The 19173-nt window shown below is 50.9% G+C and overlaps 1 protein-coding gene across 5 annotated transcripts; it reads left to right on the forward strand.

Moving 5' to 3' along the window:
- Window positions 1-6044: 6044 nt before the first annotated feature.
- Window positions 6045-18231, forward strand: ERLIN2 (ER lipid raft associated 2). Of its 5 annotated transcripts, XM_074808149.1 has the most exons (11): window positions 6045-6223; window positions 6324-6405; window positions 6806-6852; window positions 7322-7383; window positions 8241-8366; window positions 10286-10359; window positions 10762-10820; window positions 12093-12184; window positions 12522-12611; window positions 14171-14250; window positions 15349-18231. In XM_074808149.1, exons 1-11 carry the CDS (start codon window positions 6117-6119, stop codon window positions 15556-15558), a joined length of 1029 nt encoding a protein of 342 aa, XP_074664250.1. In that variant the 5' UTR covers window positions 6045-6116; the 3' UTR covers window positions 15559-18231. The 5 variants fall into 5 exon arrangements, 3 of the variants coding, with proteins under 3 accessions (XP_074664250.1, XP_074664251.1, XP_074664252.1); XR_012621059.1 differs by lacking the exons at window positions 12093-12184; window positions 12522-12611; window positions 14171-14250; window positions 15349-18231 and adding exons at window positions 10892-11127; window positions 11950-12086; XR_012621060.1 differs by lacking the exons at window positions 10286-10359; window positions 14171-14250; window positions 15349-18231.
- The last annotated feature ends 942 nt before the right edge of the window (window positions 18232-19173 follow it).

Here is a 19173-nt window from a genome sequence, read left to right on the forward strand (position 1 = left end):
AGCTGGGCTGCTCCAGCGGGCCAAGACACGCTGCACTCCCCCCAGCTCCCCCCGCGCCCCCCAGCTCCCCCCAAGCCCCCCTGGTTTTCCCGGAAATGACACCAACGCGACAGGCCCCGCATATGGAAAAAGTTAAATATAAATTACTGCTGAAAGAGGCCTCGCTGAGCGGAGTTAGTTAAAGATGTTTATGGATTCAGAAACACGGGCCTGCATATGTATTTAGGGATGACAAATGTGATTCAATAAGTAAGGAATTTCTCCGTGGGCTGAGGCGGGACCCGCGCGGTGCGGGCGCTGCTCTGGGCTCTCCGGCTCGGCCGCACCAGCGCCATAAATCCTGCAGACAGGCTCCTTTTTCCTTCCCGGGCAGCTCGGGGTTTATTTTTTTTTTTTTTTTTTCCTGGATCAGCCCAAGTCACTGCATCTCCCGCACTTGGGACATGACAGCGTGGCTCCGTGCCTGGACCCTCCGTGTCTGTCCCCCGGGGTGGCTTCGGGGGGCTTGGGAAAACCCGATGGATGCTCCGTGCGGATCACTGGGGACTGCGCCGTCCACACCGCCGCCGGTGCCAGGCACGTCCCCGTCCCCAGGCTCCCCCGTCCCCCCCGGAGAGCCGTGCTCAGCGGAGCAGCCGGACCCTTCAGGACTGTCAGCGGATGATTAATGACCAACAACTCCGAAACTGCCCCCATTGCCAGTTTGGGTGTTGTTTGACCCGGTGCTTAATGAGTTCAGACATAGCTCAAGCCGCTCCTCGCGGGCAGCTGGGCAGTCTCCTGGAGCCCGCTGGGGTGGGGGCACGCGCGTGTCCCCCACCCAAACTGCCCTGTGCTCCCGCCGCTCTTTAGCGTCTCGCTTGGGGCGCGCAACATCAGGGGCCTCACCAAACTAATGCAAGAAACCCCTAAACTAAACTCCAGCTGCTGCGGCGCGGGCCAGGCAGGGGTGCCGGATCCATGGTGAGGGTGCCGGATCCATGGTGAGGGTGCCGGATCCATGGTGAGGGTGCCGGGTCCCGCGGGGGGGTTCTGAATTTGGGGTGACGCCCCAGCGAACCCGCAGCGCAGGAGCCGGCCCCTCGGCTCCCCCCGATCCCGCTGCCTCTGTGGGACTCGTGGGGAAGCGCCTTTCGAGGGGGGGTCAGCGCCCGGCCGGGCTTTTGACCGACAGCCACATTCCTTTGTCCTGATTTTATTCGTTAGCAGCGTTTGGCCTGGACACAGAGACAGCTAATGAGGGACTGAGTTTATTGCAGTTTGATTTTTCTGTTAAAACAATACAATAAAATAAATGCACTTGGAAATCTGGTATGTGTTTGTACATAGTAGATTTATGGCTCTGGAGGCTTCCAGAGAGACGCAGCCTTTCATTCCCTTCCTTATTGGAACAGATCATATTGCAGAGTTTAAAGGGCTCTGGAGTTGTGATTTATTTGAAGGGAGAAACTAGGGAAATCCAACTATCTGTTCCCTGGCTCAGATCATCCAGTAACTCCCCGGCCAAGGGGATGGATCTGCACCTCCTCCACGGATTTTTCATTTTTTTTCCTCCTGTCGCTTACATTATCCCGCTCTAAATATATCACCGAGACAGGGCTGACTCCTGACCTGGGCTTCAGCACCTCGCTGAGGCTTCCCCAGCCCTTCCTGGAATCCCACAAATAAATCACACTCCTGGAGCCCTTTCCCAGCTCCTCCACGCCGCTCATGGGACAGGACCTGCGCGGGGCCGGCCACTGCCTCGCTCCAGAGCAGAGATCAAGGCAGAGATCTTGTTTTTATCTCTGGGATTGGGTGATAAATCCGTGCCACTGGTCTCTGCTTCCTTTCAAGGGAGCCCTTTCCCCTCCCTCGCTGCTCTCGCGGCATTTGCACAGCCCCGAGCAGGGAAGAGCACAGCAGCTTGGATCCAGGTCAGGATTTGTGCTTGAAACCCTCTTTCATGCATTTCCTAACCCGCCGGCCCCTGTCTTGTTCCTGTGGCTCAGCCGGACCTGCCGATGGGGGGACGATGCGGCTCCGTGCTCCGGGCCAGGGCTCTCGTGGCCGCTTCCCTCCCGCCCTCGCAGAGGAAAACTGGGTTTTGCCCCAATCTGAGGTTTTCTGCACCCCAGGGATTAAGCACCTCGATGGCTGCTGCGGGGACGACCGGAGCATCACCACGGTGGCTCGACACTCGGATCTGCCATGGCGCACCCCAGCGCCATCCCCGCCATCCCAGTGGTTCCCATTGGCAGGAACAGGGTGAGACTGTTCCCCCCAGCTCGAAAATGGGCTTTTTCTAAAGCATTTGGCACTTGCAGTCAGGAACTCTCTGGGGTTTTGTGCAAAACCTCTCCTGCTTCTCCCTGGTCCCGGGTGCCTCCGGGACATTTGGGAATGACCAGTTTGGGTCCCGCCAGCAGAATTCATCCTCCCCCGTGCCGTGCCAGGAGGCTCACGGGAGGAGATTTCCCTTCTCCTCCGCTGTGACCGTCTTGGCTGCAGGGCAGAAGAAGAAAGGGGAGGAGGTTTCCAGCCCGGGGGGGGGCACCAGCTCTGGCAGCCACTCCATCTCAGCTTCTCCAGCCCATGTTTTTCACTGGGTATTTTCTCCCCCCGTGCACAGACGGGCTCTGTTTGCCATTAGCTTCCCCTCCTCTGCCCTAAGAGCTGATCTGAGTGCTAATTCTCACGCATGTTTCGGGTAAATCTACTTTCTTTCCCGGGATGAATTGTGGTTTCCAAGCACCATTAATCATTTCCCTTTAGAAAACAGCGTCGGGGGGCTGGAAACATTGCTCCTTTATTTACTGGGAGGATGACCTGGCACGCTGGCGCCTGGCCACGGCACTGGCGTCTGCGGGACGACGTGGAGCGTGGAGCGAAGCCTCATGGTGAGTTCCCCTCTGCTGTGCCAGGACGGCGGCGTTGGCTCCCACCGGGACCGTCCCCACCAAGAACAAACCCCCTGGCCCCGAGGTTGGGGGTGAGCGAGAGCCTGTGGAGCACGAGGATGGAGGATGAAGAGGAAAACGCTGCCGAAATGCCACGTTTTAACCCTTTCTCAAGAGCCTCTTCCCAGAGGGGTTGTTCCCCTGAGAGCTTGCTGGCACCGTGAGATGTCGTGGCAACGGCAGAAATGCCGGCGCTGTTCTCTGCCTGCCCCAAGTGCCCCTCGAAATGCCTGGGACGTGAAATCAGGACCCTCCGCTTATCGCCCGCCGGCGGGGCTCGGGTGGGCAGCGAGTCAAAGGAAACTTCTCCTGCCCCGATTGCAGCGAGGGTAAAGAGGTGCAGCGAGCACATGTGAGCGGTTTCCTCCATTCCAGCTCAGGACTGTCAGAGGATGATTAATGGCCAATGCCGCAGAACTGCCTTGATTGCCAAGTGCTGTATTGTTAGCACTGACATGTAACGAGCCCGGACATACTTTAACACAATTCTGCACCATAATCTGCAAATAACGTTCGATAGACTTAATTTGTTAAGTATTTCCCCCCGCACAGTCCCTCTCCCCACCTTCTTTCCCTTTCAAAGCCGTGTCAGAGTGGGCAAGGGCCCGGCCGAGCGCCCTGCAGCCCCCCAGCCCCTCCACAGCCCCGGCAGCCCCAGCTCTTGCCAAGGATTTCCCTTGCCAGGCTCAGCTGCTCCTTTAGGTTTTGGCGAGGGAGCAGCTTTCTCTCTTCTCCCCAGCCAAACAAAAAATTGACTTTTTATGCACTTTCAACCCTGTGCAAATTTGTTCCCTGCTGCTGCCATACTCTGGTAAGAGCTGCAACAGTCACTGGCAATTTTGGGGTTCTCCCAGATGACCTCGGGGCTCCCCAGGCCAATAAACAGGTCACCACACCAGCCAGCACCCAGGTGAGGGGCCCCTTGACCCCAGAACGGCTCCTGACTACCAGGTAAAAGCCCCAGCGGAGCCGCCGTGAGTTGCACCGAGTGCTCACAGGGCACGTTTCATCCTCGAGGCACTTTACAAACATCGTATCAAATAGTTATTAGACACCACCGTTACCAAAACACTGGGTTGTCTTTTAGAGCAGCTTATTCCAGGGGTGCCAGAGCGGCCAAGCGTGGGGAGGTGAGCTGGGCCGTGCCGGAGGGTGCTGGGAGCAGCAATGGATGGGGACAGGGATTGGGGACGGGGATGGGGATGGGATGGGATGGGATGGGATGGGATGGGATGGGATGGGATGGGATGGGAATGGGGATGGGAATGGGGATGGGATGGGGATGAGATGGGATTGGGGATGGGACGGGATGGGATTGGAATGGGGATGGGATGGGGACGGGGATGCGGATGGGATGGGATTGGAATGGGGATGGGATGGGGATGGGATGGAGAAGGGAACAGGGATGGGGACAGGACTGGTGAGCAAGAGCTTTCCACCCCACCGCTCCAGCTGCGCACAGAGGTAACCTTAAACGCCAAGCAGGAACCGTGGGGACAGAGTTTTTCCACCCCTATTCACAACTGTCAGGCGGTGATTAATGGCCAACAGGCTCGAAATTGCCTTTATTGCCAGCCCGGCATTGTTACTTGTGACAGCTAATGAGGTTGGACAGACTTTTACACAGCGGAGCAGCCCCGGGGGGTTCGGTGCCCCGGGTGGGGGGACCCTCCCTGCTCTCCAGCAGTGGCCAAGCCCAGGCACATCCCGGGGGGGCTGCCCCCCTGCCATCCCCAGGTCTGTCCCCGGCGGGGCCAGGGAGAGGCAGCGGGCAGGCCGGGACCGCAGCGCTAACGAGAGCGCTCAGAGACCTTCAAACTTGTCTCAATTAACTTCGCAGTAAAACCTGCGAGATATTTTTATACAGGCTCCACTGCAGCGGGGCGGGGAGGAACGGGGTAGGGATGAAAAAGTTTTCAAGTGCCGGAGAGAAGCGGGTGTAATAAACCATTTGTTCATATAAAAAAAACCCCGTGCTGTTAAAAACCAGAGAGCCACGGCACAGACACCACCAAATGTTCCTGGCCCCGGGTCAAGAAGTAATGATTTTTTTGGCTTTTTTTTTTTTTTTTTTCAGGATTATTACAAATAATATTTACCTTTGTGCTAGTTCACATCTTGATGCTGTTAAACACGTGGCCGCAGCTGGTTTCCCATTCAGGGTAATGATATAGCGCCGCTGTTATGAAGCAAAACCTCGCCTGCAAGCCAGAACACCCCACATTTAAAAATCTATTACTTTTCAATATTATATGAATGTATTTTGCTTCAGCTCAGAGCAATTTCCTAGTTTACCCTTATTAAACTGAGAGGGGGCTGAGCAGAGGTGCTTGATTTATGAAACACATACTAGATTCATTAAAACCTTTAAAGATTTAATACATTTTATCAAGGCCTTAAATCTGGGCAAGCGTTTTAAAAAAAACCTAATACAGGGTGTATTTCATCTCTGGCGCCCTTTTGCGCTTATTTAAGAGCTGTAAAATTTGGATTGACAAATATCGCGGATATTTCATTCCTTATTTCTAAACGGCACTGAATCCTCCTGACAGGTTTGTTATATATAACCCTCAGAGATCTATCAAGTGTAAAGATCAAATTATTCTCCTTTATTGACATTTTATACGTCTCTCCCATGTTTTTTAAGTCCCCTTCAACAATTACAGAGGTGGAAGATTTAATATGTTTTCGCCCGGCCTGTCACTTTTCCCGCTGTTGCCCCTCTGTCTGCCCAAACGAGCTCCAGCGGGGGACCGGGGGCTCCAGGGTGGGGGAGCGGGGGGGCAGCGGGGCCGTGTGGGACCCCCGGGGCCGGGGAGGCCGGTGATGGCTCCCACGCGCGAGCCAGAGGTCAGCGCAGGGGTCAACCTTCTGTGGGTGCCTCCGGGGCCGGGCGGGGCACCCCGACACGCCGCTTTCCCGCCTCCCCCCTCCTTGGAGCGGGGTTGCGGGGGTGCGCAGCCCCCCCAGCCTTGCGGAGCGAGGGGCGCCGGCGCGGGCTGGTCTCGAACCCGCGGACCCACGGCTCTCGTGTCTCCAGCGCCCCCTGGCGGGGCGCCGCTGCGGCGGAAGGGGCGGTCGCGCTGTGATGACGTCACGGCGGCGCCGGGCCGGGGCGGCTGAACGGGCCGCGCTGCCCGGGAGAGCCGCCGCTGCCGCCGCCGCCGAGCGCCGGGCATGGCCCAGCTGGGCGCCATCGCGGCGCTCTCCCTCAGCTTCCTCGCCGCCGCCTTCCTCTCGGCCATCCACAAGATCGAGGAGGGGCACATCGGCGTCTATTACCGGTGAGGCGGGTCCCGCGGCCTCCCCCCCGGCCCCGCCGCCCGGCCGGGCCCGAAGCAGGCCGCCTCTCACGGCCCTCTCTTTCCTTCCTTCCTTCCGCAGCGGCGGGGCGTTGCTGACCTCCACCAGCGGGCCCGGCTTCCACCTCATGCTGCCCTTCATCACGTCCTACAAGTCAGTGCAGGTGCTGCTGGGCCGCTGCCCGCCCGCCGGGAACGGGGGTGGGTCGGGCTCCGCGGGTGTCCCGCCGCCCCGGGCTCGGCGGAGGCGCGGGGTGGTGCTTTGGGAGCCGTTGTGGTGAACGCCGGGGCTGGGCTGGGGTGACGGGTTGGCGGGGAGGGGTCGTGGCGGCGTGTGCTTGTGCCCGGTACCGGGGTAGAAGCGGCTCTCGGGACCGTCCTGCTGAGCTTTGCACGAGGGACCGAGCGGGGCAGGTTCGGGTCTTGCTTTTAGTGGTTTCCCCGAGGGGTGCAAGGGGGGGATGTGGGAAGAAACCTGCGGCTGCTTCATATGCTTAGAAGCAAGTAGGATTTGTGCAGGGAAAATCCTGTCTCTTAAGCCTCTTTTCTTAAATCTCTCTTCAGACCACGTTGCAGACAGATGAGGTGAAAAATGTTCCTTGTGGTACCAGGTGAGATGTTCAGCTGATACCTCCTGCAGTCCTTCATTTTTGCTGGAAACCTTTGGATCCTGTCCCTTTTTTCCCCACTGATTGCTCCAGCTTTAAAACGTGTAGATTTGTTTCCACGGACTGCGCCTCCCACCGCCACCCCAGATGAAATCGCTGAAAGTCTGTAACGTGTCGCCCCCGGCTGACAAGCCCTGCTGGGATGGTTTATGTGCAGCCATTCTTAGGGTCTGCACTGAGTTTTCTGAGCCTGGGCCCACATTTTCATGCTCCAGTTTCTGGAGACGCGTGTAATTGAAACCAGGAGCCCGGTGCGAAGCGTGGGGCGTTGGGGGTTTGCTGGTGAGCCGGAGCCGCAGCCGAGCCCGGCCGCTCAGCCCGCTAGAGGGGAGTGTCCTCCGCTCCTGCGCAGGCAGAGCGCTTGGCCTCCAGCAAACTTCATTTTCTTTCCTCCTTTTTCTTCCTTTTGCAGTGGAGGAGTGATGATTTATTTCGACAGAATCGAGGTGGTGAATTTCCTCATCCAGAGTGCAGGTGAGCTCTTCCCCTGTGCCCCTGCAGCTCCAGCCGCCCGGAGTTGTTCGTGCTCCTGCTGGTGTGTGATGAGGTGAAGAGGTTGAGCGTGGCTGCGCTTTGATTTGGAGCTGGGCCTACCCCGTGTACCTTGTAAAGCCCTCTACTTCCTGGGCGTAAACTTTAAACCAGCTCTCCCAGACACTTTGTGTGCTTGTTATTTCATGCACGTACTTGTTCTGTGCTGCTAGTTGCTTCTCTAATACCTGAACATCATCCGTCACTTGTGTTATTTGTATTATTATGGCCCCGCTGGGGTTTACGCTTTGCTGAAGAACTGATTTGAATAACGATGTGTGCGAGAGGTAGGGGAGACACGTGTCTGAGCAGAAGGCTGCCTCTGGAGCCTGAGGAGAACAACCTGTGCAGCCTTTTTTTCCAAATTCGTTGAGTTTTAACGTCCTGTTGGTTACAAGTGTGGTGTAACTGCCTGGCTCGTCGCTGCCTGCTTGGAGACCTCTGGTTCCTGCCAGCCGCAGGACGCCCGTCGCTCGCGGTGCGTAGGCCGCACGGTCTCTGTCTCCTGCAGCTCGGACGCAGCCCACGCGCATCTGCAGATTGTGTGGAGAGGGCTGGCACTGGTTAGATGTCCTTCTGTTCACAGAGCACGTGACAGAATACCGGGTAGGGTGTTATGAAATATTAACACTAAATAAAACTTCCCTGAACGAAGTAGTTGTGGTGCAGAATTCTCCTGTGGGTGGGTTCCTCATTTCAGAGTGGCACTGCGACGCTGCCTGCTGGGGCTGGGCCACAAATTTTTGCTGCACAAGTGCTCGGCCCAATCCCTCCATCCCAGCTGTTTTTTTCTTTTGTAGTATACGACATAGTGAAGAACTACACCGCCGACTATGACAAAGCTCTCATCTTCAACAAGATTCACCATGAGCTGAACCAGTTCTGCAGTGTCCACACGCTGCAGGAGGTCTACATCGAGCTGTTCGGTGAGCCCCCCTCTGACCTTCCGCTGTTGGATTGATGGCTCCTGGAGCGATGTTTCTGTTGGTTATTTGCATGGTCTGTTGGTGCAGAACTCACTACCCCAACTGATGGGCTTTTTACTTATTAATCCAGTGTCTGTTCTGCTTGGAATCGGGGTCGTTAGCCAGCTACAGTTATTTACTCCGTGTTATCTTTTGGTGCTGAGTGCTTCAGTATGTTGTAACGAAAAAAAAAATCCAAACCTGCCAGCAGTAGCAGAGGGCTTTAGGGAGTGGAGCAGTAATTCTGCAGCGTTATTTGTGTGTTTAGCAAATGTGACTTGTTGAATCAGTCGCAGCATTTGCTAGTCCAGATGGAAGAGGCAGTCTTCTGCTCTTTGCTGTTACAAAAAGTACGAGCGAGCGCTCCCTGGCCCGTGGGTTTGATCAGCTGCCTCACGCGCCCCGGCACCGCGAGCGAGCGCTGGGAAACGGGGCTGCTTGGCAAGGGCCTGCTGACCCCCCCCTCGCCTCCGGCTGCTGGGAAATGGGGCAGCACAGGCGCTGGAAGAACACATTGCAAGAGAGTCTGAAGAAAAGTTGTGGTTTCTTGGTAGAAATAGACCAATTGCTGCCAGTGCCGAGTGTTTTATTTATGGCTTTGCACTGACAAGAAATCCCTTGCAGCGTTTCAGCGCTACAGCAGTGCTGAGTGGGGGGAAAGTGTTGCTGTGAATGGTTTAGGACCCCAGATGGGCAGAATTTGTGCCTGAAAGAACACGGGGTGTTTGCAAACTCCTGTTCTCTGTTCAGATGGGCTTTCCGAGAAGCCTGCTTTCCGTGTTCTGCCGTGCCTCTGCACAAGCTGCAGAACTGGGGCCCAGTTCCCCTCCGGTTCCTTTATGGGAGTGCTGGCGGGTGTACTGGTTCTTTGCCGATGGAGACTCCAGATGTCGGCAGCTGCTGACGACAACTGCTTGAAATGGACTCAAAGCCACTGATTTGCACAGAAGGAACTTGTATAAACTCCCGTGTAACTCTTTGTTTGAGCTGAATGTTTTCTGGCTCGGGGGTTCCGCGATGGGGCACAGCCCGTTTCGAGCAGACTTAGGTCATTCTCTGCCCCCACATCTGCGAGCAGGTGCAGGAAACTGATAACAGCTGTTTCCTGGACTCCTGGCTGAACTTCGTTAGGAGCGTGAGTTCCAGATCGCTAAACTGGGACCAAAGCAAATAATCAAGGAGTGCGATGTGATCACTTTCAAGGCCGTTACATTTTTATTTTCCCTGTGCGCTTCTCAGCCGGCCCCAGCTGGAAACACTGCTATCCTTAGAGCTTCTCACTGAAGCAGGGCTTTGGTTTCTATTTCCTTTTGAAATTTCTTAGCTACGCTGGAGTTAACCGTTACCCACGGAGCCAAACAGACATTACCGATGAGTTTTTTGCAGCCTATTAAAATAACTAATGCAGCCATTTCACGTTTCTGCCTTTCCATTTTCTTTGCTGCTGGCACAGATGCTGTTCCTAATCAGTCACAGTTTAGCTGGACCATGTTACTTCAAGACCTAGTTGGGAGGATGTCAGTGGGGAAGCGGGTTAGAACACAGATTCTTTACTGTAAAGATGCTGCTTCTGGCTCGGAAAGATTCCAGACTGCAGGTTATGGGAAATGGGAAGGAGTTTGATTTTATGCCTGCCTTGTTCCTATAGTCTGTCCCAAGTGTTTGGTGCTGGTCAACGCGGCTTGATGTGCTGAGAGAGATGGGAACCTGCCTTGGGGTCAGGGATGGTTCTTCTCAGCCCAGCACTTCTACATCAAACTTAGATTTGTATTTATTTTCCAGGAATAAGAAATCTGAGCCATTCCAGCTAATTCTGTACGTGTTGACAGCAAGCTGCCTTGTAGGGTTTTTAGTTACTTTTTTTTTTTCCCCCCAATCAGATCAGATTGATGAAAACCTTAAACTGGCCTTACAGCAAGACCTAACTACAATGGCCCCTGGATTAATTATACAGGTAATCAGGATTCCACTTTGAGATAACTAAGGTACAGATCACAAGGAGGGGTAAGGGCTAAAAGGAAATATGAAACTGTGAAACTTTTTTAGAAAAGGGCTTTATAATATGGACTTTAACTTGAGGGATGAGAACAGTATCCTTTCCATCCTTTCATAGCTTTGATTCTTGGGTTTCTTGGTGTTGTTCTGGGTACTGGTTTACCCAGGTTCTAATCTCCTGTCATGTCAAGAGATCATTCAGTCCTGTGTTTGCTCTGGTCAGGACTTCTGCAGCATGTGAAAGCTTTGTGTGGCAGAGCATGCCCTATGTGTTAGCTCCCCCTCCCTTTGCAGCCTCGGGGGCCATTTGGCTTTTGATTGTTGGCTGCTTGCCTATGTTTTCTTCGGTCTCTCTTTCCAGGCAGTTCGAGTTACAAAGCCAAACATCCCTGAAACAATCCGGAGGAATTATGAGCTCATGTAAGTGCCTGAGACTTGCACCTTTGTGTTACCAAAAGGAATCGGTCATCCAGATTAATGTGTTTTCACAGCGTGCAGTGATCGGAGTGCCCTCTGCCAGGCCTGCTCGCGGCCCCGTGCTGCCGTGCAGAAAGGCTCTGGTGAGGCTGCACCAGATGAGCACGTGTCTGTCACCGGAAGCGCCTGGCAGGGCACAGCTGAGTTGGAAGATACTTCTCCATTTTGAACACTTGAGCACAGAAATTACTCACCCAGGGGCTCCTTCCTCTTGACACTGGCCGTCTTTCAAAGAGGCCTCCCAGAGCACGTGAGTGAGTGGCAGGTGGATAGATTCCACCACTAATCCCGTTGTTTGACTAGGATGGAGAAACTGTTGATTCAACAGGCTGAAGACTTGCAAAGCTTTGAAATAACTTTCTTTAATAGCACTTGACATACTGATCCCTTTCCAGTGCCCTGAGCCAGCTGCCTTCCCTTGCACTTGATCATTCAGAAATGCTTATGTCCTCTGAGCACTCTGCCAACACTGTGTAGGCCAGAATAAGATCCCTCTCGTCCATTTTGCTTCCCTAGCATCTCGTATGACCTCCTGGTATCGTGGCGAGTCGTGTGCGGTGTGGTCACGATAGGCAGAATCCCAAATCAGCCTGTTACCTGTTGCCATAAATATAGCAGGATGTGCGTTGAGGGAGACTTGGTATGTGTTGAGAGAGGCTTCTTGTCTCTAATCTCTCTTCCTTGATTGGGAGCAGGAGCATTTTATTTATATACACACTTCTAAAACATGTATGTACCAAGCGGTAAGATAGAAAAGGCTTTGGCATGTAAAATGCACAGAGCCATTTGATTGAGTGAAGGGAGATCTCAAAGCTGGGTACTTCCAAATGGAGAAGAATAACGATCTGTGAGGGCAAGGCTTTTAGAGGATTTTCATTTCTTTGTTTAAATAATTTCCTCATTAATAGTAGCCCTAAAAACTTAGACGTGTATGGTCTGTGACCTGCCTCTTGTAGAAGGTGTTGTGGCAGCCTGCAGAGGAGTGTTTCACACTGTCTTGATGGAAGATTCTTCCTGCTGTGGAGGGGAGAAAAAGACGCCTTGATTTAGGGAAAAAGCTGTGTGTGTGCAGGTACATGGAGTCACTCCCGATTGCTGCCTGCTCTAACCCGGTGCTCGACGGAGGACTGAGCCAGCAGCTCATCCTGGAGATGTGGTAGGCCACAGCACCTCAGGGAGCTCACGTTTTGAAACTGGCTTCTTCTGGCTCCTTAGGGAGAGTGAGAAGACAAAGCTGCTGATTGCAGCGCAGAAGCAGAAGGTGGTGGAGAAGGAAGCGGAGACAGAAAGGAAGAAAGCCCTCATCGGTCTGTATATCTCTGCTTGACTGCGGGGGGTGTGGTGGGGTAGGCAGCAAAAAGAGCCCAGACACCAGGGAGGGGTGCACCTGATTCACTTTTGGGGATCTCTCTGCTGCGTCTGTTTGCTGCTGATCTGAAACTCTTCCAGAGAAACTCAAAGAGTTTTTCAGGTGGGTTCCAGCTTTGCCCACAAACGTAGACTGATGCCTTCTGAGGACTGAAAGTTCTTCCCACAATTTATTTCTGCCAGAAGCGGGTGGGGAGGACTTTCATGGGTGAAGCTGCTTCTGGCATTAGGAAGACTGTGTGACGACAGCATGGATGTGTTCTTTTTTCATTTCAGAGGCAGAAAAAATTGCACAAGTTGCTGAAATAACTTACGGACAGAAAGTGATGGAAAAGGAAACGGAGAAGCGGATTTCCGAGATTGAAGGTGAGCGGTGAGCTTTCCACTAAGTAAACGTTCTGGGGTGAATTTTATCTAAAGTGCCTGAAGCAGTTCAGCATGGAGTCAAGTAGTGCTTGAAGGGTGTGTATTGACTGTGTTCTTCAATCCAGGCTGACGTCCACAGGGGTGAAGTTACAGGTCTGAAGTCTTGCATTTTAGCCCATGTGTGTGGTACCTCTTGTAACGCATTGCAGTTCTGAATAAACGTGTCTGAATACTCCGATTCCCCCAACATTTTCACAGCCTGTCTTGCAGTGGAGTTTTCAGGGGGGCAGATCAGTCGGGATAGTAGAAAGCATTCAGGATATTTGGGCAAGGACGAAGTTAGTGAAGCTTGACTCCAGATTTGTAGGTGATTCTGTGAGAGATTCTTCATATAAAGTAAGTGCAGGAAGTGTAGTTGTCACAAGTATGGCAGAAGGGAATGGCAGGCTGGTGTCTTCCTAAAAGAAGTCATGCCAGGTTTTGGATAATGGCTGCAGACTCGCAGAGAAGTGGAAGCATCCTAAAATATTAGTGTGCAGTGTTGTGGGGGCAGCCACATCTCTTGTGGCTGCGAGATAATCTCTTGATTATCTGCAGCAGGGCAGGGTTGTGGAAGCTTTCTATCCTTTTCTTGCTTAGGATTCTTCTAGCACCTGTCTCAGAAGAAGACGTACACAGATTTAGCTTTAGTTTTTTGTGTAGCTTGAAATATTTAGAAAACAAAGTCTGGCTGTTACACACTCTGCAACAGCAGGGGTCTGTTGTGTAGCTTCCAACTGGTAAAGATTGAGAGAAGGGGAAGGGGAGCGTCATCTTTTGAAAATGTAGTATTTTGCTTTAACCAATGAACCTGTAATATCTCTATCCCTGGATAGATAAAAAAAGGGAAAAAACTGCAATACAGAAAGGGAGAGTGTTTCTTTCCTTAAATGTCTCTGCTGGGAGTCGGGGAGTTTCAGTGTCCTGCAGGATCAGACCCTTTACACAACTGTTGATACTGCAGAGAAACAGCTCTCCAACATCTGGCCGAGGGGCAGAGCCTGGAGAGGTTAAAATCGCCTGCCTCTACGTGCCAGAGCCTTAACCTCAATATCCCAGACAAAATCCCATCTGGGGAAGTGCGTTCACAGTCACAGGCTTCATCTGTAGAGCAGTCTGCTGTGCTGTTCCTGGAGTCCTGTGCAAATGTTGTGGGTAAATACCACTTCTGCAGTGGAACAGTTGCTGCATTTTCAGCACGAGAGTTAGTGGCTGGCTAGAGAAGAAAGAGTGTTCCCAGTCCGCGTGACAGGGGGAGTAATAAAAACCTTATGTTTATAAAATGCTTTGAGGTCTTCAGTTGCAGATCCAATTTACTTATTCAGTGCTATCATCCTGCAGCGTTTTAGATGTAAATTGAGATCCCATTTCTGGGTTTCCCGTTTTGTTCCCTTTTCCCCTTGTTGTGTCCCGTACAGTTCAGATGTGGTACTGGCCACTTTAAAAAGTTTCCAGCTGCAAATGGTGCTAACATGGCTGAAAATAAAAATGTGAATATGAGAGCATGTGTCTTCTTCCAGATGCTGCATTTCTTGCGAGAGAGAAGGCACGAGCCGATGCTGAATGCTACACTGCTATGAAAGTAGCCGAGGCTAACAAGGTATGGTCATTCCCTTAGGCTGTGCCGTGAGGCAGGGCTCCTCGCATTAGTCTGTACAGAAACACTCAGCAAAAAAACAGTCTGTGTTTATTGTTTCCTTGTTGTGTCTTATTGTGTAAGTCAACAAGCAAAACAAAGCCACCATCTCAGAAGTTTTCCTCAAGACTGAAACAATTAGATCCTTATTTGCAAATTCATTTTCTTCTCTGGACAGATAAATGTTAGGTCAGGGTACATAAAATATCTGGTCATCTCTGGAGACAGCTCTGCTATTTGCGAATGGGGCCGTGGCTCCCTCTGTAGATAGAATATCAGTTTCAGCGTTGCCCTTTCACGCTGTTGTAATCAGAAATGTCGATTCATTCCGGTCTGCAAGGTGTCGAGCCATCAAAGCAGGGAGATCTCTCGAGTGACAGGCAGCCTTCGAGTAAACAGTGTTCAGGTGAAGAACAAATGGAGCTGATCTTATACACCAAACTAAGTAGCCTGGCAAAGCCTTGGTACTGCAAAAGCAAACCCCCCCCCAAAACCCCTAGAAACAGAGAGGCTGAACTGCCAGGGTTCTTACTGCCCACACCACGTTCCCAGGACATCCCAGCAGGAAGACTTTCAGTTCTGTAAGGGTCAGTGAGAATGGACAGAGGTCTGGGATGTTTGTGCACAGGTTTTGTCCCAGTTATTCTATCCTCTCTGTTATAATGTCATTATCCTGAACGAATGAGCTCTGCTCTCTGAAACAGCCTCGTCAGTCTACTCTCTGGAAAAAAGCCAGTTGTATTTTTCTCTCCAGTAGCTCGCATTGCAAGGGCTCTCAGTGAGTTATGTGCTTTCGAGCATCTCCATCTCCGGTACATTTGGATTGAACATTTCCCCAGCTGCCTCCATCACGTTCTCATTTTGCCATTTAGTCACTGGGATTTAGAGCTTCACTTAGACATACTGAAAGAGAGCCTTCGTCTGGGCACTCCGTCTCTTCAGCGGAAGAGAGGATGAGCATGCTGCTAGTGTTGTAGAAGAGTAGATGCCTCGCATGCTCATGACAGAAACTTGCTTTTGACTGAATCCGAGCTGTTGGTGATCCGTTTTCTTTTTGTGCAGCTGAAGTTAACTCCTGAGTACTTGCAGCTGATGAAATACAAGGCTATCGCAGCAAACAGCAAGATATACTTTGGCAAAGATATTCCCAACATGTTCATGGACTATGCGGGGAGCCAGACCAAATTTGCAGAGGGGCTGGCAGAAGGGATCCAAGAAGAGGATGGGGCAGGAACCAGTGAGGACACAAAACTACTTCATAATGTCAACTGAAAAGAGAGATTTCTATTTGTTTTATATCAAAAAACCATGAACTGGGAAGTTCCTTTTTCTTTTCCCCCTTTCCTGTACTGAAAAAAGATGAATCAGACTTAATCCTTTCAATCTTTTGTATGACAATTAGACGCAAAGACTTTGGTATTCATGGGGTGTTTTTTCTGGTAACTTCTAAGCAGCCAGCTCCAGGTATGTCCTCTAGACGCACCTCTCCCTGCTCTTGGACATGTAGACCAAATTCCTCTGGAGAGGCCAGGCAGGCTGCTGTCCTGCAGCCAGCCGAGATGGGTACTTCCTTTTGGGTTGAGGTGGTTCGTAGCAGTTGGCAGTAAAGAACCTTTGAGGTTTTGGAGGAAGGGAAATTGCTGCTACAACTTGTTGTTTTGTTTTTCTCGTTGGAAATTTCGCATACTTTATTTCAATCCCCTTTTAAAAAAAGGTGCTAGACTTTTGTACACTACGCGTGTCTGCTTGAAGGCCCAGACCTTGCCCGAGTGGCAGGTTAGTGCCCGTTGTGTGGGGCGCTGGGACGATCTAACAGCCTCTGTCTGTGCTCCGAGTCTGTCCTGAGTGCAGGGTGTAGCAAATGCACAAAACCACCTTTCACCAAGGTCTGAGCCGATGTGTTTTGCCTTGGTAGGGCAGCTGAGACCACGTGCGCAGTGAGTTACAGTTCAGCTGAAATCCTGCGGGTCACCTACTTACCGTGGGGGGATCTAAGCCTTAGACCATGTGTCGTGCAGGTAGTGTCCCAAACTCTTCATTTTCTGATCTTAACACTAGTTTGTTTTCCATTTGTCATATCTGAGGAGGGCAAAGGAGAGTAGTCTGTATTTTGAGGCTTTTCCCAGCAGTTTAGCTGCTAGTTGGGGGGTGTAGGCATGCTGATGGCAGCAGCGTCCTGCCAGTGGATAATTGGACTTGATTTTCAGTGAAACCAGACTGCAGGCATGGTACTTGTCACAGCTGTCATAGTTAGAAAAACTAGGGAGAAAAGAATTTTTGTCTCAGGGACCCTGACTTTGCTTTTTGCAAACTCCTTGCTGGCAAGTAACTGCTTGAATGACTCATCCCACGGTCATTACAGTACGTTATCTGCCTCTGCAAGACTGACTGTATTTTAGTGTTTACAGTGTCTTATTAGAAATAGGACATTCAGGTAAACTGAAATGAATGGAACCAAGTTACTGTTGGTTTGGGTTGTTTTTTTCTGAATAGACCTCGTGAAAGGCAGATTTACCAGTAGCAAAGGACACAAAACATCGTAATGAAAAGTCCCAGGGCAAAGAAAAGAACCTCTTGTCTCTGAACTGTCCAAAGATAAATTTTCCTTTTTTGCTCAGAACAATGCTGTATAATGTACCTTTCACTTCAGAAAACGGATTAATTCTTCACGTACCAGATGCAAAGAGGTAATAGGGTTTTATTTTACACACATGCAAAACTTGAGGGAGTGTTAAAGACAAAAGTTCAGGCCTAGAGAGAACATTTTTTTTTCTCTCCCTAATCCATCTGCCACTTGGCAGGAAAGCCTGTTTATTAATTGCTGTTATAATTTGCAGCCAACATACTAATAGAGATGATGCAAGTTTAAGTGCTAACTTAGTTGTCAGAGACCAGCCTATTGCATTTACAATCGTGTACCCCAAACACTTGCTACCTACTACACTTGGTTTTGTTCTTCAGTGTTTTAAATATGCATTAGCCTTTTTAATAAGGCGATCACACTAAGAGAGGAATCTGATTAATTTCAGCTGCTGGTTCCAGTATTTTACTTCAGTTTTCCCTGTTAGGAAAGGGACTATTGATGTTTGAAAACACGAAATAAGAGATAAGCATCAGTTTCTGCTGGAGAAAAGTCCCATCTCCTATGTGTCGTCTTTGAATTTGTTGGGAAATGCGAGCTAAGGGAAGTTCCATCTCCAGAGCGATGTACTCCGTTAGACAGCACAGCCTTTTATAAATAGCTCCCTGCAGGAAGATGATGGACAGGGAATACAGAAAGCAATGAGGTAATAGTACCTAATCCTTGGAGGGTGATCTCATTTGGGATTGTTCCACGTTCATGTTAGAGATTTCCACTGGTAACTAAAACCTCCTTTTTACATGAGTATTTTTCACTAATGAAAAGACCCAAATAAGCCGAAGTGGTATTACAAAAACATATTTTATATGACTCCACAGTAAGACAATAGTTTGGAATAAATAGGTCTTAATGATTTTTTTTTAATTGAAAACATTACTGCTAAGGTATTCTTGTAATTTAGTTAAATTGTTATAACAGTAAAAAAAGCAAAAACAAAGTTAATTCATATAGTCTTCACAAGCCGAAATCCACTGTTGCGTTTTCATTCAGGTTTCTTCATCATTTGTATAATTTCCTTAATTTTCCAGAGTAGATAATGTCACTACATATAAACCTTTATTGCATCTATCAGACATTTTGTCCTCATTTCAAGATTTCGGATTATGGAAATGAAGGTCTGAATTTTCAAAGCACTCTGTATAACAAAGAAAACACAGGTTTGTGGTACTGCTGATACCTGAGAGTTGCTGGCGGGAGCATGGTGATGCTTTACCAGTGCAGTCTTTGATCTTACTACGTATTGAATTAAAAGCCTTTTTATTTTGGTATTTGCTATGACAATAAAATGGCCTTCAATTTTAGTATCACTCGGGTTTTTTTTATGGATAACCTTTAACACAAAGTGTAGATATATTTGCAGGGGAAGGTTTGCCAGGGGTAGCCCCAAGGCTGCCGTGGCGCCGGGGCTGTGCTGGCGCCCACGCCTGTGCCGCTGCGCGGGGCCGGTTCTCCCTTTCCGGTGGGTCGAGGAACGCCGCAAGCGTCTTTCAGCCTCGCTTTGCTAATTGGATTGGTGAAAAATACGGTAACAAGACTTCAGTGGCAAATATCTAGGATTTGGTAAAGTTTGCAGAAAATCATTGTCATGTTTTACCAGACAAAAGGCAGGAACCTTCTGGGTATTTTTAAACAGCTGTGTAAATACTGTCACTGCTCAGAATATGGGGAGGGAGAGTAAGTTCTGCCCATTAAGACAAATATTTTAGCTAATGGGTTCCAGCTGGCAGTTTCCCATTCTTTCCGTCCGACTTGCCGCGATAAAGGCTGGCATTGTCCGCGGCGCCGGGGCCTCCCGCGCCCCTGGTGTCTCCGGCTGCGCTCCAAGCACTCCCCAGCGCCCGCCTGGCCCTCGCAGCGCCAAATGGTGTCACCTGCCCTGGGTTTATTAAGTTTTTTTTCTCAAATAATTCGAATTTGCACCCTGGGGAAGACTGTTCTTCACGCGAGTGGGAAGAATGTAATTTTTTGGGGGTGGGTTGTGTGGGCTTTCTTGGTTTTGGGGTGTTTTTTCCTGGAGGACGCGGGTGTTGTCGTGATGGGCAGCATTTGCCCACTGAACAAACAAGGCTCTTGGCTGCCAGATTTTCTTTCCGATCACGAGGGCCAAGGGTTTCTGCAGACGCCTTCCCCCTAGCTAAAAGACGCCTCTTGCCCAGATCTCTCAAGAGCTGCAGCTCCCGCAGTTCCAGCGGGGTTGAGGCAGAGTTACACGGTGCTGACGCCGCTTTCTTGTAGCCAGGACCCTG

This window comes from Strix aluco, chromosome 28 (assembly GCF_031877795.1).
Source record: "Strix aluco isolate bStrAlu1 chromosome 28, bStrAlu1.hap1, whole genome shotgun sequence".
Classification (NCBI taxonomy): Eukaryota; Metazoa; Chordata; class Aves; order Strigiformes; family Strigidae; genus Strix; species Strix aluco.

Excerpts from the sequence above, each read along its gene's own strand:
- ERLIN2 (XM_074808149.1), top strand. The coding sequence starts at position 6,117 with ATGGCCCAGCTGGGCGCCATCGCGGCGCTCTCCCTCAGCTTCCTCGCC. Across the intron at positions 10,360-10,761 it reads CCCCTGGATTAATTATACAG|GCAGTTCGAGTTACAAAGCC; the intron begins GTAATCAGGATT and ends CTCTCTTTCCAG. Across the intron at positions 14,251-15,348 it reads AAGTAGCCGAGGCTAACAAG|CTGAAGTTAACTCCTGAGTA; the intron begins GTATGGTCATTC and ends CTTTTTGTGCAG.